We start from the raw sequence: 23,756 nt of genomic DNA on the forward strand, positions 1-23,756 counted from the left end.
CCATACATTTGGAGAGAAAACGCTGGAAATCATCATCCAAAGAAAGAAGTGGTTTTGCCCTGCAGTATTGAGGCACCAGTATTAGCTTGGCTGTACATTGCAAATACCAAATATTTGCATAGCAACTCTTACATTTGTAGTAGTGACTGTTGCATGCAAATAATTACCTAAAGCTACAATCCTATATGCATACCAAGGAGTAAGTCCCATTAGACTCAGAGGGGCTCAGTTTTGGCTATATATATATAGAATTGGTGCCTTTTGGTTACCAAATATAAGAATTTTCAGTGGCTTTTTAAATAGAGGAGCTAGTAAAGGTGGTGCTATGAAGCCCTAGCACACAGTGAATTCTCACCAAGGTAGCAAACCTATCAAATGTGTGGTTCACACTATTGTGGTGGGAAAATCCCCTGCAGATGCAGAACTAGATGTCAAGGAGGAGACTAAGCTAGAACACTTCTACTTGACATCTAATTTTCTATTGGCATGGCTTTTTTGCCTGGGGGACTATTCAATTTACCATCTTAATGACAAGTAGACCAGTGTCTCTGTTGGCTTACCCTGGATTCCCTCATACATACACACAGCCACTTCTACCCTTGACAGCTAGTGCAGATATAACTGGCAGGAACCTGTTTTTACATGTAGGCACATTCTTCTCACTATTTTGAATTGGAGGCATAGTAAAGTAAATTCAGACAAGAAGGGATCATTTTAAACAAACTGATTCAAGGACAAACCAAGAGCACAAGAGCACAATAAAGTAATTTGGGTAGCTATAACGTAAGTTATACATTTTAGCCATTAAAACCGGTTTCCCAATTATACTGAATTTTATACTAGCAAGGTCCACTCTGTAATCTTCCTCCTGTGGGCATTCGCTGCTTATTTACAATGACCACAGATGGTATGGGCCATGTAACCAAGCACCTCATCAGAATTTAATTCATTTCCCCATTCTTACAGTGTAGATAAAAAGCAGTGCAAGGGGACCATCCATGCTTAAATGAGCTGCACAGAAAAGTGGTTTGGAAAGCAGAGCAGTTTTAAGTTATTCAAAACAGAGGCTTAAATGTAAAGCTAATGAGTGGAAATGGGTTTTCTTAAGTTGGAAATAGATTAAGTGGCTGCCTGAAGTAACAGGGACAGTGTAGTATAATGTATAATATATAGGAATGGATCAATGAACTAAGGAGATGTATGCTAAATAATTAATTTGGTTCAAAAAAAAAAAGGAAGAGTGTAATCTTATAGGTAGTTTTTTTTTATTAGATCGTTTCACCAGTAATATGGATCAGTACGTTTTAGCAGTAAAGTATGAAAATTACACACCTGTAAAAACGGCATCTAACAGCTATGAAATTAGGAAATTCCTTTTGCCATCCTGCAACATATTGTCAAGATAGAAATCCTGTTCCAGAAGAATGAAGGAAATATATGTTTAAAATGGTGAATACTAATTGGGAAATTGTGACCTAAATGCTTTTGGAATAAAATGATCTGGTAGTATATTGTTGATTACTAAATTGTCTGTGGTGGCAATATGATCAAAATATTTTCCCATACTGAAATGCCACTGTGAAAATCTGGGGAATCAGTGAAGTTGTAAAACCAAAGACTGAGGTCAAAGCTCAAGATTTGAGTCGCTCAGTGTTTCGGGAATGTAATTTAGTATGTGACATGGAAAGCAATTCCTAGGCTTCCATGCAGCCGAGAGGAGCAATTCAAACAATGCAGACCAGCTATTCAACCTCTGGATGCTACTGCACTTCAGTGTAGCTAGTGATCACCACACCACTTTGTCAAACAAGAAGAAAAAAAACAACACTCATCCATGTTACTGGAATACAGAAGACCTATAATGATTACCAAAGTTATATGAAAATTAATAAACATTGGAGTATGTTTAGAGTACAGCACTGTTCTTGTAAAACAAAAAGAACCCTTCTGGTCTAGCATTCAAGACTTTAGAGTCAAGGCTCATAGTAATTAACAAAACTTCATGGCATTTCAACTAAAAAGTAGCATGTTTGTTGTCATGGAATGTCACATCAGGGTTTGTTTGCTTGCTTGTTTTTGTATTACAACTTTATAGGCAGTTAACACTGATCATATAGTGCAAACTAGATAAAATTGCGTTTCACTGTGTGAAATAAACAAGAGGTGCAAATGCTCAGTAGGATACCATTAAGACATAAAATGGCAAAAATAAATATCAAAACTTTTATCAGTGTAAAAAAGTAATTGGGTTATTGTATAACCTAGAGTCTGGCAAAAAAGGCCTCAAAAAAGTTTACTCAGTCTTCAGAAATTCCACAAATTAAGTGCCTTTTCAATATTCCAATTAGACAAGAGACTCCATGCTTTCTGCAGGATCTGATTCGTCGTTGGCCATAACAGCACCATTTTTGTCCAGTGCCATGGGGCCATTTCCGTTTTCCTTAGTGCTGACCAGGCTTAGCATTGCTTTGTAAAGAAATTGGTACTGCTCCTGGAATGGAAAGATCAGAACATTTAAAACAACCTAACATTCAAGGAAGTAAAATGTTCAGCTTGCGTTTTCAGTATTGCTTGCTGTGCCCTAGCCTGACACCTTTAATCTTGTAGCTCTCCCATACTCTGATAACCCACAATATAAACATTGTTACCAACCTTGCATTAGAAAATAATCCCAAAGCCAGGTACAGTACCAATGAAACAAAATTAAGTTATGCGGCGAATTTGTTGAATAATTACAAAGTTGAGAGAACATACACAAATAACTATTTACGAAGGGCAGTGACACAGATTCAACCAAAAGACTTGCCTCTTCAATCAATTTTGTTGGTTGTGTGTTATAGCTGGACCCCCACCCAATTATTGCAATAGATTCACTCTCATCTTTTCTTCAGTCACCTCTCACAAACTACATCTTCAATAAAGGCTTGTTTACTCGCCTTCTTTTAATATTACGTGCACCTCCTTTCTGCTCTGATCTAGTCTAAATAATTAGGGCATACAAGTCCTGTGCTTCCTGTGAAGCCTACAGGCACAATGCAGGGATGGAAACATCTTTAATTTAACAAATGTTCATCTGGGACCAAAGCAGAGCACTGTCACTCATTCATCCTAACCCTTATCTGAGCATGCAAGTCTGAAACCTGTGTAGCGTACTTAACGACTATGTATTAGAAACGAAAATGTTTTGAAGTAAATAAAGGAGCATGGGGACAGAGGTTGGTGGGGAAGCCGGGAGGGAAAAGAGGGAATAAGGTACTGCATTGTTTTGTTGTAATATTGTCAAAACTGTAATGAACTATAGTCTAAAACCCCCAAACCCTGCAGGAATATAACAAGTTAAAAAGTAGCTGAATGGTAGCGCTGACTCCATGGATATTCTCCATCCTGGAACAGACTCTGTTTGTTGGATTTAAGAAGGAAAGGGAATTCCGACCCTAGATAAATAAAGGTCAGGGTCTAAGATGGTACTTATTGCTGCACTGTGGTTCTTAGTTGTGCAGGATATCTGGCAGCAAAACTGGTGGAGACTCTGAATATATGTGGAAGAGGAGTCTTTTAGCCATCTGACTTCACGGGCACAGGGGCATGGGACAGTATGCAAAACATGTGCATAGATTTTAATTGGACATTTTCCTGTTTAGAAACTACCTTGTAAACAACTTTATCTCCTTTTTAAAGACTTACAATGTCTGTAAATACTCCAGGCCTCATCAGATTGATCATCTTTGCCACCTGGAAAACGTCAACAGCATTTTCATTCTCCAGCTGCTGGGACAGAGTGGTAAGGGCACATAATGTTCCAGCCGCCACTGCTCCATACCTGCAAACCCACAGAACAGTTGCGTTCAGATGCTCATAGGTGAATCATAAAGCCCCCTGTCAAGCAGCAATGAAAATCTGATAACTGTGTATCAGCTTTAGTTTTCTTTGAATTGCACCTATAATCTCTGCCAGATAGGTGTACCTATTCTTGGGATTAGTTTGCTGTTGTATTAATGAATAAAATAAGTGATGATGTGGTCGAGTGCACAGAAGGAAAATTTTCATTTTCAGCTACATTTCCTCAGAATGCAGTTAAAAGTGGAACATATATTATGTATGAAGGCATAAAAATAAAAATCAGTGAATATAACAAATAACCCAAAAAGCAATTTACAAAAGAAATGACTCAGCACTGTTAGAAACAGAGGTTTGATATTTTTTGTCTCATGAAATGCCCAGATCAATAACTGTCTTAATTTTGAATATTGCAAGAGCAGCAAAAGTATTCAGTATCTAGGTGAGCATTAAAACTAGCAATGACTTAATATTGTTTTGGCTAAAGCACCTGTATTTTATAATGCACTTTAGCAAGTCAAGATGTGAAAGAAAAGTCATATATCGAGCCCTTAATTGTTATTTTCAGACCCATCAGTGCATGATGATAATACACCACACATCCAGCCACCATTTCCTAAGGAGAGGGACAAAGATAACTAAGTAAGAAAGTATGTAAAAGACAGTTGATTGTTGTGTTGGGCTGGGTAGCTTCCTGACTTAATGTTTCTTCCACACATTTTGTTCTGATTTGGAGAATGAACCCAGGGTACACGGAGAAAGCACTTGATTTTTCAGTAATTTGCTTAGTAGGCCAGGATGTCATGGTCTCCATAAGAACTATTGACCCATCTCAATATCTAGTCCTACACATTCTGCAGGACACAATCTTGGTGGTTGCTTGGCAGTAAAAAAGTGTTCTGTGTAAGGGTGCAGGGTTGAAATAACACCACTGGCATGGACAAGTCACTGGCTGAAAAGGTCTTGGGGAGCCCATTATGATGTACCACCATTGGTGAATAATCGTTCCTGATGGACTCCTGAGTGTTCTAGGGGATTCTCCTACCAATATGGCTGTTGAACCTGGCTGACCTCTAGAATAGGAAATGCCATTAACATTGACACAATCACTGCCAAGCACCCTGTCTCATGGGTAGAACTTAGGCTCATTGGTTTTCTGAAAAACCTAGGGTGATGCAATGACTGGCTGGGTAGCCAGAGTGACAGTGGAAAATACTCAAGATGTATTTAACCAAACCAATTATTGTAATTTTGTGTGTTGTATACTGCCTTGCTCTATTTTTTAATGAACGTGTGGTCTATAAAAATGTGTTGAAATTCATTCCAAGACCTATTCTATGGTGATGATGGCACCAAATAAATTATCCTTTTAATCACCAGTGCATTGACACGGGTCAGTCAGTGGAGCTGTTCCAAGTGATGAGGAGATGGTTGCATGCTAGTCCACAAGTTAGCAAGGAGGAACCCTTGGCAGCCTGCTGTGACCACTTTGCAAAACACTTTGCTGATGAATTCACTTGCATGCATTCCAGCTTAAACTGTGCACTGGAAGTGGGAATCTATGGCTTTGTTTGAGGTTGCTGCTTGTACGGTTTCGAAGGATAAATTTTAGCTTGTTCAGCCTGAGGCCAACGGCTTGCATTTTGGTCCGTGTCCATTGCGGCCGATTAAGAATGCCAGATGGGAGGCTGGCCAAGTGGGTGGTTGGAACTCTGAATTCTTCCTTGAATGAGAAATTAGTTGTGAGACCTTTATTGAAAAGCTTTCTCCGCAATGGTGGCAACTGAAACCCAAGCTTTCTTGGACAAGACTCTTATTATTTAGATCCTTTCTGATCTGGGTTGAAGCCCAGCTTGGGGACAGAAATGGCTTCGATTGCCTTGGTGGATGAATTACTGGCTTCCAATTCTTTTAAAGGCCCAATCTAAGATCCTGAAATGGCTTGGGACCTGGATATTTAAAGGAAAGTCTATTTCTGCTAGTCAATCTCCACCAACTTCCAAAGCCCTGCTCTGCAAAGTGAATTTTTTTTGGAAGGGTAGGTCCTTTTCACTGGCAGCACCCTAACTGTGAACTAGAGTAGACTGGCCCTTTCTCTGCTGTTCTTTATGTGAGTGATTAAGGTATTTTCGTTCTGTCAGGCTTTTAATGTGTCTTAAATTCTACCTAGTTATAGTTTTGTTTCCCTGTGCTATTTTGGCTTTATATGCTCTTTTTAATTGTGTTACTATTGTTATAAACCATGTTGGAGGCTCTTTTTTAGAGCCAATAGGTGGTACAGACTTGTTTTATAAACAAACAAATAAAATACTTGTGCCCGCCTTTCCACTACTCAGATGAAAGGCCAAATAAGCTTCCATATTTACTGTAATCTTTCTTATCCAATCTATAAAATGAATGTGATTTGATGGATATACATACTCATCGTGAACAATGGTGGGGCCATCTCTTGTTAAGGCCTCTTCCTTGATTACATTGATAAGCTCAAAGGTACTGCTGATTGGGGCATCTGGGTTAGGCCATTTGGGACACTGAAAATGGCGTACTTCCAAAACATAGTCATCCTGAAACGAAAACCAACCCAACAGTTAATCATTTTAATTCCACTTTTATGTTTAAAAATGCACTTCTAACATTCAAATAGATTCACTGATCACCTCTAGCTAAAAAGAAGTTAATCCAGCCTCGGATTGCTATGAGGAAACATGTCTTGTCTCCTGCCCATAGAAGCAGGAACTCTCTTTCCGCCAGTGGCATGCGGTAACCTTCATTGTTATTTAAGAACAAAAGAAGTCCTTGCTGAATTAGATCAATGGCCCATCTAGCCCAGAGTCCTGTCCTCAGAGTGGCTAACCAGATGCCCGTGGGAAGCTTACAACAGCTGCCATGCACTGGGCTGACATCTTCATCAAACTATACAATCCAAGGTCTCGGTCCTGGTCACTCGCCACTAGTCAGACCCCATGGGTGTCTATGTGAAAGATGTTTTTTGCACCAACATGCATCACTTTTTACTTGTTTACACTAAACTGCATTTTCCATTCTACTACCCATTCACTCAGTCTAGAGAGGTCATTTTGGAACTCTTCACAATAGTTTTTTGTTTGTTTTAACAACCCTGAACAATTTAGCACCATCAGCAAACTTGACCACTTCACTGCTCACCCTTATCTCTCAATCATTTATGAACAAGTTAAAAAGCACAGGTCCCAATATCGATCCTTGCGGGACTGCATTTTCTATGTCTCTCAATTTGGAGAACTGACCATTTATTCCTCCTCTCTGCTTTCTGCTACTTAACCTACAAGAGGACCTCTTCTCTTAATTTATGACAACTAAGCTTGTGTGGCCGTCTTTGGTGAGGAACTCTTGTCTAAAGCTTTTTAAAAATGCAAGTCTGCTACATCAACCAGATCACATCTATATACTTGTTGACTATCAAATAACTCTAATAGGTTCATGAGTCAGGACTTAACCTGTTAGAAGCTGTACTGACTGTTCAGCAATGCTTGTTCTTCTATATGCTTGGTGTTTTTTTTTATTTGTTAACAGTGCTATGCACCAGTTTTGCCAGGACAGATGTTAAGCTAACTGGCCTGTAATTTCCAGGACACCCCACTCCTGCGATCTCTTTTAAAAAATGGTGACTACTTTCCAGTTCTCAGGATATAGAGGTTGATCAGAGGTGGAGGAAAAGTTACATATGTGTGTTAGCGGTTCATGAGGCAGCATGGGTGGGGCATTTTTGCTCTCCTGGCTTCCCAACAGACTGGGTTGTTGGCATGGAGAGGGGAGAAGTGATTTCTGGGGAAGCTGGCCCATTGTGAGTCACAGTGTGCAGGCAATCTGCTGCCATGCACTGCACTGGGCCAAACTCCCTGCACTCTTACCCTCTTCCTCTCAGTAAATGCCAGCAAGCTGCTGTGTTGGAAAGCTTGGAGAGCAACAGTGCCCCACTTGTGGGGCCTTGGCTGCTCCTGCACTGATCATTTCTCATCTGTCTCCATGGTGCTTGCTATGGACTTGCAGTGCATATGCTCACAAAAGAGTATAAGAATAGAGAAAAGGCATGATGGGGTCAACTAGCTCTCTGGCATGCCTACTTGCACTTAGAAGTTGCAACTTGCTACATAAAGAATAAGTGATCTCCTTACTCAGGAGTAACCTACTTGCAGGTGCCATTTGTCCAGAAATTGCACAGAACATTGCAGAGAAGGTAACACCGCTTAAAACTGAGTGGGGAACCTGCAGCCCAGTTTCAAAACTCTACCCACTTTGGTCCCACACACTGCTAGGTGTGGCCACCAACAGATTACACCCAAGGGAATACAGCCCACAACACAAAAACGACCCCCCACTCTTGCCTTAAGAGGGAATCACTTGCCCCAAACAAAATCTAGATATTGATACCTAATAACCAACTCCATTTGTGAGACCAATAACCAACTCCACTTGTGAGGCCTGCAAAAGCTGCTTTCAATAGCAGTGATGCATCCAGAGAAATAGCTAGTGAACATGCACCCTTAGTACATTCTTCTTAAAAATGAAAATGAAACCAAGCCCTTGGTGTGATTCCTGTCTGAGGAACTTCCACCTTTGGATCAGATAAAAGCTGAAATTTTATGACCTTCTGTGGAAATGGTATACTGAAAACAAAACTGGTATGTGACAGGAGAAGACCTCTGGGAAGAAATGAGGGAAACTGATAAGTCCACTATGACCAAACAAAGACATTAAACCAATCCCACTGAAACGAATGCATATCAATTGTTAACTGACAGCAGCAGTACTTTAAATGCCAAGCAGACTCCAGATTCATCTCTGGAGGATGTTTTATATACCTGGGTAGCCTCAAGGATAAAGTCATGGATGATGATCTGCTCCTCATTAGAGAGGCACAGTCTGTCTTTGCTGATAAGGGTCACGGTAAATGCCTCACAGTTCATGGATTCTTCTCGACTTGGCCAGTACACAAATTCATCCTCTGCCTAAAGACAAAATGAATCAAACAGACCTTTTTTGTATATTTCTTTACTTTTTACTTGAGCAAAATTCAAAGAATCAAAAGTTGGTTTAATAGGAAGAAATACAAATTGATCTTTCTTTCTTTTTACAAAATGTATCCTGTTAAAACAACAGTATGAATATCATAGGGATACTCTGAGCTTCCCAATCAGGACAAGTTTGATATTTAATTGGTTTCACAGGGAACTGCATATTTTAGAACACTTATAAAATTAAAATTTTATAGAGAGGTACAGATTTCGCAGAAATACAATAACATTTTATAATGTAGTTTTTCATGTCTTAAGGTAAGCACCTGCTCGAAGCCACAAAGGTCATTAGATATTGACATGTTATTTCCTTTATTTGCTATCCATAAAGCCCTTTAGGACTTGATTCAAAGCCTCAAAATTCCCTTTTATAATAGTAACTTCAGGAAATACAGAGATACTATATGTGTATCACACACACACACACACACACACACACACTACAGTTGTACTTCATGCTATATATTTTTAAAGTATTGTAAGTTCACAATGAATTTTGAATAAAAATGAATTTTCCTTAAATATTCTGCTTATATTTAATTTTTAAAATCAATACATTAAAAACATAACACCACACATATACACGCACCCCTCATTCTTAACAACATTGATCCAGATAACCTGATTCTGGTTTGGGAAATCCAACCAAAACAGAACCTGCTTAGGACAGCACAAACTTAGCTAAGGGCACATAACTGTTACGGTCTACAGCTTACCCTGAATTCAGTGTGAATACCTTAGAACAGGGGTAGCCAACCTGGTACTCTCCAGATGTTGCGAATGAGAATTTCCATCAGCCATAGACAGAATGGCCAATGGTCAAGAATGATGGAGGTTGCAGTCTACAATATCTGGATGGCACCATGTTGCCTACTCCTGCCTTAGAAGATGACATTGTGTCCCAACCAGTGACGAATGCTGGCAGAGAAAGAGCCCTGGAGCAGAAGAAAATGTGGGCTCGCTCTCTTGTTCTTCTAATCAGTTTTGGCGTTCATATCCTAAAAGCCCACAGTTCTAGGAGAAATACCCCCAGAGTCATGGGAAGAATACAGATTCTATTCCTGCGCCATAGTCCACAAATCCATTAGATATCATGGGAAGGTGCAGATAAATTATGACTGCCACTTCACTGCTCACTAAGAACCAGTATGCCAACAACTCACTGTGTGTTTCTGTCTTTCTACACAACCAATCAACTAGGATAACAACTGATTAGGCACCTGCAGTAATTTAATGGAAATGACAACATACTGCTCAGCTGTTTCGTAAGATGCCCGTCTATAGAGCTCCACTGCAACTGTAAACAAAGTAATTTTACATGTTCTGTTGTTCAAGAAGATAAGGGCAGGCAGATATTATTTCTCATTGGCATTTGAGAAAGAGAGGTCACAAATGGAGGTTGATATCCCTGAGGGGTGCAAAAGCGCTAAAGTTTTTCTTTCCTTTCAAAAAAGCTCATTGGATAGACTTTGCCTTCACAGTAGGGCAGCACAGAACTGGGACATTTTGCAGTGATGCTGACAGAACACAACAGGTTTCCGCCCTCCCACTGTCTTCCTCCAACTTCTTTCCCAGGCGTCTTTGGATACTGTGGATTATGGAGCTGTTAAAGGAGACATCAACTATGCTTTGCCTTGAAATACAGCCATAATATGTAGTTAAGTGGCCCAGTTCTTGCTCCCTGCTGTGATACATCATTAATATAAAGTATGTGGAGTTAAATAACTTACAAAGCTCTGGTTATCCGGAAGCATGACAATGATCTGTGCATTGTGATCCCAGATCATTCTCCAGAAATCTTTAGTCGTGTGGGGCAGGGGATGCTGTGTAATGATGAACTCGTTGCTCCGATAGTAACCCTTTTAAAGCAAGAACCAAATGCAGCAGTTACTCAGTGCATAGAATAGTTCGGAAACTTCATGGATGAGAGCAGACAATACAAGTTTATTAGACTGCTAAATTTTCAAAGCTCCCTGCTGTGTTAATTTATCCTAAAACAATACTGGAGAATATATAAACGAAAAATAAACTCTATAAACATGTTTCACTTAACTGAATAGTTTCCACCAGGAACGGCAACCCACTGAGTGTAGAGGACCACAGTGGAAACAACTAAGATGTGCTGCAGCTAATATTTTTTACCCTAATTAAAAATAATGGATTCAGCACAGTTATTAGATATATTGCCTTCCTTCTGTGATGCCACTTGTTCTAGTTTCTGGTACAGCAAATGTCACTTCAGACGTTTTTTAAAAATTCCTCCAGTAGAATGACATTGCCAATGACAAAATATGCAAATGACACACAATATGCAAGTATGAAGAATATGACTGGCCAATGTAGGGCATGGCCCATCCCTCCTGCACAGCAGCTCACAGAGCAGTGCAAGCAGGGCAGGATCTCCACAGGACTGAATGAGCCTTTTAACTACACCATAGTCCTTGGCTGGGACATATATCCATTGCAGCATGCTGGTTATCACCTGGAATGGGAGATGTGCTGGGCTCCTCTCATTCTACATAATAGCTGGCATGCTTTAGCGAACATCTGCCCAGTCAAGGGCTGGCAAGGGAATCAGAGTTAGAAGACTCAATTGAAACACTATGGTGATCTCATCCCATGAGCTGTGCAGGCAGGAGAGGATGAATTGTGTCCCTAATTCCCTAAGTTATAAAAAATGAATTTCTTTTAATTCTAAGCAGCACTGTATAACGTTTGTTGCACACAGTGGCTGTTCTTTGAAAAAAAGAATCACCTCATTGAAAAAAGAAACACAAGAGCTATTTGCAACAATAGATAAAACCAACTGAACAATTTTATATTCGGTTACTTTCTGTTGATTTTCTTACCATAATATAAGAGGCATTAATGTAATCAGTTCCTTTCATTCCAGGTAATGGTGCCAGTCCCACCCTTGCTCGTTCAGCTGTAAACAAACAAATGAACAGACGAAAAGCCCCTATCAAACAAAACTCACAATCTTAGCACAGCTATCATAACACAACTCCTATTTCTCCCAGGGCCAGACCCAGTATCATAAAATTTGCTGAGCTCATGCAGGAGATAAAGCTATAAAAATGATAAAATGAAATGTTTGCACAAGGATATAATTTCAGCAATAAAATTTTACTACTTTCTGCTATCCCCAGATGCCAAATAATAGTTAATAGCGAATTCCCTCTCCACTATGAAATTCACCCAGGGCCTTGGGCCAGATACTCCCAGCCTAATTTACATCACAAGTTTGTTGTGAGGATAAATAGAGTCAGGACTATGTGCCTTGAGCTCCTTGGAGAAAGGGCAGAGGATGAAAATGTAATAAATGAAATAAAGATTTGATGATGATCAGATCATTTATGGGCAAGTGCACACAACAACATTTGATTTATTTTTGCTGCTCTCATCTCTTCCCAAAAAAAACAGCCACTTCCCTAACTTCAGGGCAAGTTAGCAGCTATCCTCTGAGAAACACATTAATTGAAGTTAACTACCACAGAATGCACACACACAGCAGTGTATGTATCTAGACCAGGCATGTCCAAAGTCTGTTTCGAGGGCTTAATCCAGCCCGCTGGTCGGTTTAATCCAGGCCCCATGGCAGTTTATTTCCTGGGGTAAAATCCTAAAAAAATCTCATCAATTCTAAATTCAACCCTAAAAATGCTCAAGAACTTTGGGGTAAAAATCCTAAAAAAAGGTCAACAACTTTGGTTGGCCCTCACGGCTCTTCATTTCAACAAATCTGGCCCTCTTTGAAAAAGGTTTGGATACCAATGAGTGCAGAGGTAGCCACGCTTAGCAATTCTTTTGAGGCGTGAGCATTAAAAAATTCAGCAAAGCAGATAGGCAAAAATACTTGGATTTCAGCTGCTTTAGGCCACTGGTGTCAATGACCCCAGATCAGTTTTGCCTCCCAGCCACTGAAGCGCTTCTAAGGATCAACTTAATATTTCAGATGTAATATTTTTATTGTAGGACTGACACGGACAAAACAACCTTAATGATGCATACCCCATTTACTTATTTAGATTTATTCACCCATTGGCATGAAGAATTGGGGTGAATCACAACACTTTGAAAACCAATGCCATAAATATTTGGGACCTGCAACAAAAAGTTGCAGCGTGCAGACCTCCTGTTCAGTGTCCCAGCCAGCCATGCTCTCCTTCACAATACTCTGTTCCATTCCCACGCCTACCTCGTTTTTCATCTCCCCACCAACAAACAGCATTATATGGCTATTGAGCATGGGCAGAATGCATTGAGCTGTTTGCGCGGGGGGGGGGGGAGTCTTTTCCCTTAGGATTTTTTCTTCCCTAAAATTATTTTACACTTCTGAAAGTGCTGATAATTGAATTTCTGCAGGAAAAGACAACTGAGAATTCCTGGAAGCTGTATTAAGTTCCCTGAAAATATCTGAAAATAGTTCATCACTATATTAAACTCTTATACTTTCACTTGGTTCAAAACTTATTTGTATTTATGCATTGGAATGCATTAACATGCACCCAGCATCAGGAGCCACAAATCAGATTTCTATTTAAAAAGAACTCTGACCCAGTAGCACAAAACAATCCAATTGAGGGCCCACATCACTTCATGCAAACACAATTCAGAATTTAGCACAAGGAAATTATTCAGCACAACAATCAGACTTTAAGATGTGATCTTACATGGCACAACTGATGAGTTCCTGTTCTTTTCTTTGTTGCAGTCCTTCTGAGCACTGAAGCACTCCACATACTTAGCATTGCATTGCATAACCAGCTAAAAAAATAAGCAAGAGTGATTAAGTCCTTTGCAGTTCTTTCTCTTTCTCTCTCTCTGTCACACACACACAAATATTATTTCTGGAAAAAAGTGCATCTCTGGAAGACTAAACTAAAATATGTTAAAAGCATTCAGAATGCCTAGATAACTGAACTTTCTGCCTAAAGAAAGGTACTTATACAAACACATGTTGGGTCCTCAAGTTTGTATAGGTCTCATTTATATCATGCAGGGTAAATGAAATTCCATTCCAACCTGGTTTGACAATGTCGATTTGAGTTCTGCTGAAGACATATTGCAAAGCCCCAAAGATATATGTAGGTCAGAACAGGTCTCAGGAAACAAAAAAGCTCTCTCTGTTCTTTTATAAAACATCAAAACAAGACTACGCCTAAGGAATTTTTCCTCCTTGCTGCTATTGTCAACCTGAATGCTGCAGCTGAGATCAGTTATTCCTGGGATTGCCTATTTTGCCTGCCAAGTTGACTGTGATACTTTCATGGTAAAAAGTGAGCTTACTGTGACTGCTTCTCAAGATACTTCACAGACAAAATCATCACATATTTTGTCCCACTTGGACACCACAGTTAGTGATGTTAAATTCTCAAGAATAATCTTTTGGAGAATATTCTTGAGAATATTCTTGACTAAGTATTGAGAGTATTAGAGAATTTTCATTTAAAATAGAATATTCATTTTAATGCATTGAAAATGATATAATTTAATGCATTCAGAATGATATAATTTGTTAATACACATGTTTATTAATGGGTAAACTTGTTCAGATGGCAACCAAAAATTGTACAGATACTTTTATTCAATGGGGCAATAACGTGAATTTACATTCTTTGATTTTTTTGCACCAAACTTGAAACAGAAAATTCAACGTGAATGACTCACCACTAACCGTATATTTAGTAAAGGAACCACAGTGAAAATATATAAGCACAAGCATACTTGTCACTTGCAAGTATCAAATAAAAAAGTAAAATATGTTTTATAGTTAAAGTTAAATCATTCTAAGGTGATGGCACTAGTAATTGTCATGCTAAGGTATAAGAAAACTCAGTAGTTAAATCATATTTTATTCTTCCATTAGAACATGTACATATTAGAGGACATGTCAAAAAATACAATTGGCATGTTAAGGTTTGATACAAGTAAATTCAGTAACTGTCTTATCTTGTGCTCCTAATAGCTCTTAACACTTAATAACTGTTTTGGTGACTAACACACAGCTTGATAAACATAACTATATGTGTACTTATAAAAAAAGAAGCCATTAACATTAAATATATAATCATTATATGATAATATATTTCAGTATGTCAGTCTCTGGTAAATGGCACCTTATACCATTGAATGTGGAGAATATTCTCTGGAGAATATTCTCACCTCCCATCACTAGCCACAGTTCAATAAGTGTAAACCTGGGTCCTACTTGCTCTACTTTTTATGGATAGTTTTTCACTTGTGTCACTGAAGATGTGGACAAGATCAAGGTGTTACTTTTAGTACAGAGAGCCCTTAACAGCTTGAGACCAGTTCACTTGTGAGATCGCCTTACGTTACATGTGCGCTCTCAATCGCTTCAATCTGCAGAATAGGCACCGTCACAGATGACACACAATACTCATACCACAGTTGTCACAAATCAATCTTTCAGTGTGGCGGCGCCTCTACTTTGGAACTCTCTGCCTGTTGACATCAGGAAGGTGCTTTTGCTGTACACCTTTTGTCACTTGTTTAAAACATGTTTCTTTAGCCAAACCTATAATGGCACGTAGATGCTGATGTGTTTTAGATATATGTTTTAAATGTGTTTAAAATTCCACCCAGTCTGTAATATTTCATTCTTAGGAAAGGTGCTTGAGGGTGCAGTGGTGATAAACCTGCAGGATCTCTTCAATGACACAGATTATCTTGATCCATTTCAGTCCCACTTTAGGCAAGATACAGGATGGAGATGGCCATGGTCACTTTTGTGGCTGACCTTTTCCAGAAGCTCACAAGGGAGTGTATCCCTGCTGGTTCTGCTGGACCTATCAGCAGCTTTCAGCACCATCTATCAGGTTGGGATAGCCTCTGATCCATTTCCAGGCTCTGAATTGAAGGATGAGTATTATGTCCTAAATGGCATAGGACTGGGATATTTAAATGCCCATCTACTCCTAGGTGAACTTGCCTTACACATTAAGACAACTTCTGAGGTGTAACCAAAAGCCTTTTCATCAGACCATTCCTCCCGCCCATCCGCATTGATAAAGTACCAGTTTTGGTCTGATCACTTTATCTTCCTAGGAAAGGCAGCAGGGCTGAACAAGCTAAGAATGAAGCTTACCTTGAACTGTTTCTCTAGCCGAGTCTTTCCTCCAATTCCAGGTATGAGAATGCTATTAACATAGCTATGTAGCTGGTTAGCTGAAACTTCAGTCTCTTTCCCAAGAATGGCTTCCAACAAGGCATCATGAATAAAAACATACTGCTCCTAGAATGGCAGGAAGCAAATAAAGAATGAAGAAGCAAGCCCATAGTAAGTGGAGCATAGCTTCTTTAAAGGCAACTATTATATTTGCAACAATCAGACTGTGTGAAAAGCGCTAGTTCACCTCTGAGTGAGGTTTGTACATCTACAGCTCTCAGAAGGGCTTTCTTAGTGCTGGCTTCCTGATTTTGGAATGCCTTCCCCTCTTGAAATCTGGTTGGCACCAATTTTGGTTGGTTTTGGTGCCAGCTGAAAGCTTGCCTCTTTAGCCAGATGTATTAGGACACTGATTTTTTGGGTAAGGTGTAGAGGTTATACTGATGGATTTTTTAATATTTCCAATTGTTCAAATTGGAACTGTTGCATCGCTAGTTTGATTTTATGTTCAGTGTACCCCAACGTGGACCACTTGCTTAATGAAGGGCAAGTTAAAAATGAACCAACTAAATAAAAATACTGCTTAGATAACTTTTCAGATTTTCCCCATAGTTATCTCTGTTTGCTTTTTTGCAGCTTGCTGTTCTTCTGCTTGTTTTTTTTAATGTATTGAATTTCCCTTTTCCTCCTGTACGCCTCAGTTCCCTTCTTTTTCTAAGACTATTTTCTCCTTTACTTTTATAAAAAAGGAAAGTGGTGGTGGTAGTGAGACTTGCATCAACTTTAATCAATTGCTGTTCACCTTTACGATAGTTCTCTGTGTTATAAAATATACATTACCTTGGCATACTAAATGCCTTGTGGCTACTAAAGACTGTAAGCTTTTGGGTCTAGTATTTTGAAAATTCTCTGTGAAGTGCTTGGTTTATTTTAAAAGTGACACAATTGCTGAATAATAATATGACAACTACATGGATTTGCAAACTGAATTCACATAAAAACATAAGAAATGCAGTATGTAACCTATGGAGATATTCCAGTGGAAATTACACTTGACAGACCCTCTTGCAATATTTAATTGGTGACAATAGCTTGCTGCGGTAAAAATAAATGTGCCTCTGTGTTTTACCTCTGTCTGGACGAGGTAGTTGCGCTGTGTCCTGATGTGTTTCAGGAAACCCAGGGCGTTAACTGTGCTTTTGTCTTTTATCTGTTGCAGCATACTGTCTATAACAATGTAGGTACCAGTCCTGCCAACACCAGCGCTGACAAAACAGAAGTTTCAGTAGAAAGGCTAGTTAAACACTAATAAAGAATTGCAACACCATGCTAATATTGATATACAGTACACGCTTCTTTACATTCACAAAGTCTTGCTCTTTAGATTTTCTATAATATGCAATGGCCAACTTTCAATTTGCTTGTAATTGCTGGGATCTTAGGTGTTTCTTTGAATCCTTGCACAAGGAACCTTAGCTCCCAGTGAATGCAGCTTCTGGGCCAGAAAAAGGTTGGCCAGTCTTGCTCAGCATTTAAAGACAGGTCAGCTGGTAAGATTCATTTTCAGCTGGTGATACTCTCCAGGTTTGAGAGAAACAAGACTATGTGCGACTTGAGCCGGGGTGGTATAGCGGTTAAAGTGTTGGACAAGGACCTGGGGTGCAAAACCCCGCTCAGCCAGGAAGCTCAACTTGGGCCAGTCACAGCCTCTCCGCCTAACGTACCTCACAGGGTTCTTGTGGGGACTAAATGAGGAGGGGGAGAATCATGTATGCCACCTTGAGCTCCTTGAAGAAGAAGGAGGGCTATGAATGCAGTAAATGAAATAATATATTAAATAAATATGTGAACATGCAAATATCTGCAAATTTAGGAAGTACATGTAGCACACACAGCTACTCTTTCCCAAAAAGGTGTCTTACATTTTGCAATCAGAACATATTAAGGAATCCCACTGATGAAAATAGGATTCATTTACTTTTGCCCTTTCTGACAATTAAAAAAACCCCAAAACACTCAACCCTTTAGCGGTAATTCAAAGATAAAAAAAATTAAGCCAGAATGTAAGAATACAGCATGTTAAAAAAACAATACGTTAAAAAGTCTGGAAAAGTTTAAAAGTCTTCATCTGATGAATTCTTTTCTGAATCTGTTGTGGGTGAAGAAAAAGTTGCAAATGTTCTTGAGCAGCTGTGGTGCAGCATAGGGCGGTTCTGGATTAAACCTATTCAGTAGAACTTGAAAGCTCTGTCCCATATAATGACAGCAAGCGATCACAGCATGAAATCCTGCAGCAAACTGCATAATCCTCTAGAATTCAATGAAAACTGCCCAGTTCTGCTATGGATTACAGAATTATCAGATCCCAGAAAGTCATTCATCTGTATAAGAGAATTTCACCCAGCAATGTGATGTGCTGTGTGGAACAGTGAATAAACTTGTATTGGACCAGAGAAATTGAAGTTCAAACTGTGGTTCAGCCAATGATTCAGCCCTATTGCAAAATGGATATAATTGATTGTAAAGTGCACGATACATATGGGAATTACTGTTATGCTCTACTTCAGTTGTATATTAATCTACATGTTGCACCCAAAATTAGACTGAACTTGCCCAGCTGTACCTGCAGTGCACAACCACTGGGCCCATCTCAGCAGTCCTGGCTGCAGAGGATCTTCTTACAAATGTCAGCACTGGCAGTGCATATTCAGGCACACCCATGTCGGGCCACTGTGTGTAGTGATACTGAATGACCGTCCTTTCATTCTGTCGTCCTTTAGGGTTCCCCTAGTGAGCCAGAATACATGAAACACATACAGGAGGAAAACATATTAGTTGGGGATTGAACTGTACCCTGTTCAGGTGTGAGATAAGCTTTAACCAATACCAATTCCTCTAATTTTTAAAAAAATATTTTTCATTTTCACCTTTTACAAATATTTTAACAAGAGAAACAAAATCTTTGCAAGTCTACTTTACCTTCCCCTCGACTTTCTTCCTTTCTGCAGTTATTTATTTTATATATTTTTATTACTGCATATCTAATTCAAATATATTTACTAATTATCCCTTATCTTCCCCTTCAGTATCTCTTATAGCGCATGTTTATATCAGTCCCACTAATGTTTTGATTTGTTTACAGTGTATCTTCAAATAGTCAATAATTTCCCCCCCATTCTATTTTAAAAAGTCTCTCTTCTTGATTTCTTTTTCTTCCGGTGAGTTTCTCAATTTCTTCTTTTGACTTGCCACAAAAATATATAAATAAAACCACAATACTTTTCTACAACAACTAAATCACTGGCAGAAAGATTGGTCTTTCCTGGTTTTCCATGCCCATGTGCCCCACACCTGACATCATGTTTGGTGTAGGTGTGGGCAGGTGGAGACATAGCTGGATTGGCTGCTTGTGCAGCGGACCCCTGCAAAAAGCAGGATTGAACTCTAAATGCTTGAGCTGAAAAATAGGATTACATAGGCAAAACAACTGCCTAGCAATGACTCTCATTCTACAAGCACAGCCATTATTCAAATACCTGCCTCTGTGAGACCTTTCTTTGTGCATGTAGGGTAGTTGAGCACCCCCAGAACCAATTTACTAGTAGAGATATCATCCCATGCCAGAATGAAAGCTCTTCCATTTTATGACAGGATGCCATTGTGGCACTGAGGGCTTTGGACCTTGGGGTCTCAAATTTCAGTGGGGCTCTGTGCAATGCCAAAATTTGGCACCCCCAGCCTCTTGTCTTGTCCATTCTAAAGCATAGTTGTGACATGCCCGAGGCTCCATATCCAGTGTGACCAAACCAGTTGTGCTCCCCTAAATCTGCCTCTCGGATGGGGCCTCTGGAACATTTGAGGACCTGCTGCAACTAACTGGTTACACAATATAAAGTTGCTCAACTCTGGAGTGAACTCGACTCTGTAGTTATTTCAGTTTCAGAAGAAATATCCAATGTAAAGTGTTGGTGATGTGTTGTGGGATTGGTTTCAGCTTATCCAGTCAGCTGATGTGGACAGGGTGCTGGTGGCTACATACCCGTCCATGTGTCCTCTTGTCCCCCATCCCTCCTGCCTTATTAAATCTAGGAGAGTGCATTTGACTGGCTGGGTCCAGATATTCCATCAAAGAGATATATAGCAGCTGTGTATATTACACCCAATAGCATATTCCTAGTGTCCATCCTTTGTCCAAACCACAATGCAATAACACTTCTCACCTTTTTCATTTTTGCATTCCTGACTGTGAAGCGGCGGACTGTATAGCAAGCATGTATTTTTGTGCTCTTCAATGTGACAATGATATTGCCATATTCTTCACTGTTTTCAGATGGCCAGTATTGGTCACATTTTCTCTGAGAAAAGACAGAGTAGCATAGGATATTAGATTCTGAAGCATGCTAGAGAACACAAGACCAGCAACATGCTAGAAAAGTCTTCCCTCCTTTCTTAGATGATTCTGGCCTGAAACCAGTATCAGCTGATGGGCCAGTTGAGAACGCAGGGAAGCGGTTGTCATCTGGAGTGCCCTGGCCCCAGTTACCTTTTCTGCCACACAGGGAGTGAGTGTGAAAAACAGAACAGCAGAACCATATTCCATCAGCAGCTGGAGTGGAAAGCTGCACCTAAAAGTTGCCTCCCCTTTGTGCCATCTCATAGTGGAATTGCAAAAGTGAGTGCTTCTCATTTTCTTGGCCTTTTGCTGAACTTAGGTTGCAAGAGCACATTTGGTTTTGAGGGTTCTTTGGAAATTATCATTGCCTGCAATGCCCAAACATGGGAAGGTGTGGAGGGGGGATGGTACATTTTACTGGGGCCTGGAGAACTACAAGGTGGGGGCAACCCAGGCTGCAACGTCATTACCAGAAGAACAACTGAGGCTACATTGCAGCCCAGAGAGACTGTGCTCTTGCAGTTAAAAAGGAACTTGCAGTTTGAGGGAGAGATTTGTGCTTTTCCTATGTGACCTGCTCACTGAAGAACCATCAGTCTCAGAGTTCCTTCTGCAGAGGAAGAAAGGACAGAGAGTTGATGGGGAGGACAAAGCAGAATAGGGTTATTGATCCTGGGGCTAGAGGAAGTCAGTGCTACATGTAGGATTTGCAGGCCCAAAATATATGTGAGTAAATGTCTACTTCATTAGTATCCTACAGATCTTCCTTAGAACTTTCCTTGTGAAACACCACATCTCAAAAAAAGCTACTTTTGGAAGAGTGTGTGCAACCTCTGCTTATTTAACTAAATTAGATTTACCAAAAAAGCAGCTAACGTTTGGTGCAGTGTGTGTTGCCCTGGGCAAGAACATTAAGCTACCTAATTATTTTGTCTATTGTGTGCGAACTTGCAAGGTAAATTGGCTTGGGTGAGATAATTCATGATTTCTCAATGAAAAAGGCCAGAAAAATAAATCTCAAAAGTGAATTGATCTATTTATGAAACATCTGCAGCTGTGTTAGTCTTCTAAAAAACAAAAAATCAAAACATCAACAGGAGAACAACTTCATTACGATCAACCAAAAAGTTACAAAATAATCAGCAAGCTTCAAAGAACTCTTCTGCTACCAACAATGGCAAATAGTGTGTATATATTTGGGCCTTAGTAAAAAGGTCCTAGTGTGGACTGTGCTCAGTCAGGCAGTTACCTCAGGTGCCAGATGTGGGGTTATAAGAAGTGATGGCGGGGTGTTGGAAAACGGAGTTATTTGTGCCACATAGCCTGCCCTGCACCCCTAAATTAGCCTGCTGTCCTCTGACGCAACCAAGAATGCTGACCAATTACCAGTGTTGAGGTAAGAGTCAACTGTCAATCTGGTTGGCTTCTGTACATGGAATTGTTCTTTACCCCGGGCAGCCAAATGCCTTTGGCCAGCTCTGGCCATTGTATAATTTCAGAGAGGCGGAAATTTAATTAAAATGGAAAATTAAAATGGAAAAATTGGTAACATGCTATTCTATGTATGGGTTGGGATTATAGTATGTATGTGGCAGGGGGTCTGCACTGCAAGTTTGTACTGGGCTCCCTAAAATAATGCTTGGACCATGATCCCTTTTCTTATTGCTGATAGCATGAGTGCTAGTGTTGACCTCATTTCAGTCTCTTGCCTGGCTTATAGCATGAGGATTGGTCTTTTTAGAATGTTCTGGATCTGGCTCATTTCCTGCATTTTTTAAAAAGAATCCTCACATTGCTCTAAGCGGCTTTGAGGTGGTTTTTTTGTTTTGGTTTTTTTCTATTTGCCTGTGCTCTGGTATGTTGACTGTGAGAGTAAGTTCACCAAGGTACTGGGCATTTGTGTACTTTTGGCTACCACTTAGGGGTGCTGAAGCTGTGTTCAGCTGGATGTTGTGAATTTTTATACTGTTCTATTAAGGAAATGGTGCTTATCTACAGGTTCCTGTATCTATTCAATTGATGGTTAGGTTATTATGTACCAAATACTGTTATTTTTGTACCAAATGCTGTTATGTTTATTGTATTGACTGTCTGATATACTGTTTGGTATATATTATTGATAGCATGTTTTAATTTGTATTGATGTTGCATTTTTTTATATTGTTGCTATTATTTTTGTTTAACTTTGCTATGTTGTTCATGCTGCTATTTGAAACTGCTCTGAGAATAATTTTTATGGAATCACGGCATACATATAAGTATGGTAATACTGATGACAGAGAAATATTCTGGTGTTCTCTCTCTTCCAAACTTGGTTTCCTAGGCCCTCCTTTGTTCAGTGGTATGCTGCCTTCTCAGGAACCTTCTTTGACTCCTCTTTCTCTAGGGCACGATCAGCTCAGCCAGTGTCAGCCTTCTGCTTCCCCAGACCTTCTGTGACCTTAGGAGAGCTCAGCCTATCACTGCTAGAAGCAAGGCTTCAAGCATCACTACCACCACTCCCATCCTCATAGTCTTACAGACCACATAATCACGGCAAAAAAAGTAGCTAGTGATAAACTGCATTGCCCTTACTCTTCCTTTTTCCACAAGGTTTGTAATCATGATGATAATTCCAGTGTTTTGCTCCCAAATCATTCTCCAGAAATCTTCAAATGTAGACTTTAAAGGTCCTTGGGTGGCAATGTAGGCTTTCGCTTTGTTGTAACCCTTCAAAGAAAACCATAAGGCAAAGCAAGATAAAATATCTGCATGGCAGTCATATTAATAATGTATATATTGCAGTGTGAGATGCCTTTCCTGCTGAACGTTTGAGGAGTCTGGAGCTAAAGTTAGTCAACAAAACAACAGCAAAAAAACCCTTCTACAAGTACTAATGGTTTCTATTTCTTCTGTAGGACAGTGTTTCTCAAAAGAGAGATGAGAGCAAAAAACAACTTACATCAACATAATTGGCATTAATGTAGTCACTGTGCTTCGAGTCTTTTCCCGGCAAAGGTCTTAGCTTCACTCTACTGTGATCATCTTCAGGAAAGATAACAAACAGGCACAAAACAGGAAAACATATTAGGAGATTAAAACTATGGATTTCTTAAAAGGACAATTCCCTAACCAGAAAATGAATAAGCACAACTCCCATCAGCTCCAACTAGCATGGATGGCAAATGTCCAGGGCTGCTGGGAGTCCAACATCTGGCTATTTCGGGGCTTAAACCATTCTTTCCCTAAAGATTCTTATTACTACTTATTAAATCTATATGCTACCCTTCATTTGAAGATCACAAAACTTCTTCCATTCTCAACTGCACCAGTAAAATAATTTGCTGTCTGGGAAAAAAAG

At 39.7% G+C, this 23,756-nt stretch overlaps 1 protein-coding gene and 1 long non-coding RNA gene across 11 annotated transcripts in view; one reads left to right on the forward strand and one right to left on the reverse strand.

Moving 5' to 3' along the window:
• LOC128408512 (uncharacterized) overlaps positions 1 to 23,756 on the forward strand; it is a 61,758-nt gene that overhangs the window by 25,285 nt on the left and 12,717 nt on the right. Inside the window, exons 3-5 of one of the 4 annotated variants that reach the window (XR_008329116.1) lie at positions 4,406 to 4,479; positions 16,044 to 16,194; positions 17,243 to 17,651. This is a non-coding gene — a long non-coding RNA (uncharacterized LOC128408512). Of the gene's footprint in view, positions 1 to 4,405; positions 4,480 to 16,043; positions 16,195 to 17,242; positions 17,652 to 22,802; positions 22,998 to 23,756 lie in introns of those variants that run through there. The other 3 variants (XR_008329114.1, XR_008329113.1, XR_008329115.1) reach the window with 3 other exon arrangements.
• Positions 1,244 to 23,756, reverse strand: part of PTPRG (protein tyrosine phosphatase receptor type G) — a 537,375-nt gene continuing 514,862 nt past the window's right edge. For 6 of the 7 annotated variants that reach the window (XM_053378352.1, XM_053378351.1, XM_053378348.1 and 3 more), the window contains 13 exons: positions 23,358 to 23,440; positions 22,991 to 23,125; positions 20,244 to 20,378; positions 18,647 to 18,810; positions 17,153 to 17,288; positions 16,003 to 16,149; positions 13,565 to 13,658; positions 11,741 to 11,817; positions 10,622 to 10,750; positions 8,679 to 8,825; positions 6,259 to 6,401; positions 3,685 to 3,820; positions 1,244 to 2,491 (listed from right to left, as the gene is read on the reverse strand). In XM_053378352.1, coding sequence (XP_053234327.1) covers positions 2,345 to 2,491; positions 3,685 to 3,820; positions 6,259 to 6,401; positions 8,679 to 8,825; positions 10,622 to 10,750; positions 11,741 to 11,817; positions 13,565 to 13,658; positions 16,003 to 16,149; positions 17,153 to 17,288; positions 18,647 to 18,810; positions 20,244 to 20,378; positions 22,991 to 23,125; positions 23,358 to 23,440 — 1,673 coding nt within the window. In that variant the 3' untranslated portion in view covers positions 1,244 to 2,344. The remainder of the gene's footprint in view (positions 2,492 to 3,684; positions 3,821 to 6,258; positions 6,402 to 8,678; positions 8,826 to 10,621; positions 10,751 to 11,740; positions 11,818 to 13,564; positions 13,659 to 16,002; positions 16,150 to 17,152; positions 17,289 to 18,646; positions 18,811 to 20,243; positions 20,379 to 22,990; positions 23,126 to 23,357; positions 23,441 to 23,756) is intronic. The other variant, XM_053378354.1, reaches the window with a different exon arrangement.

Source organism: Podarcis raffonei, chromosome 2 (assembly GCF_027172205.1).
Source record: "Podarcis raffonei isolate rPodRaf1 chromosome 2, rPodRaf1.pri, whole genome shotgun sequence".
NCBI classification, from domain to species: Eukaryota; Metazoa; Chordata; class Lepidosauria; order Squamata; family Lacertidae; genus Podarcis; species Podarcis raffonei.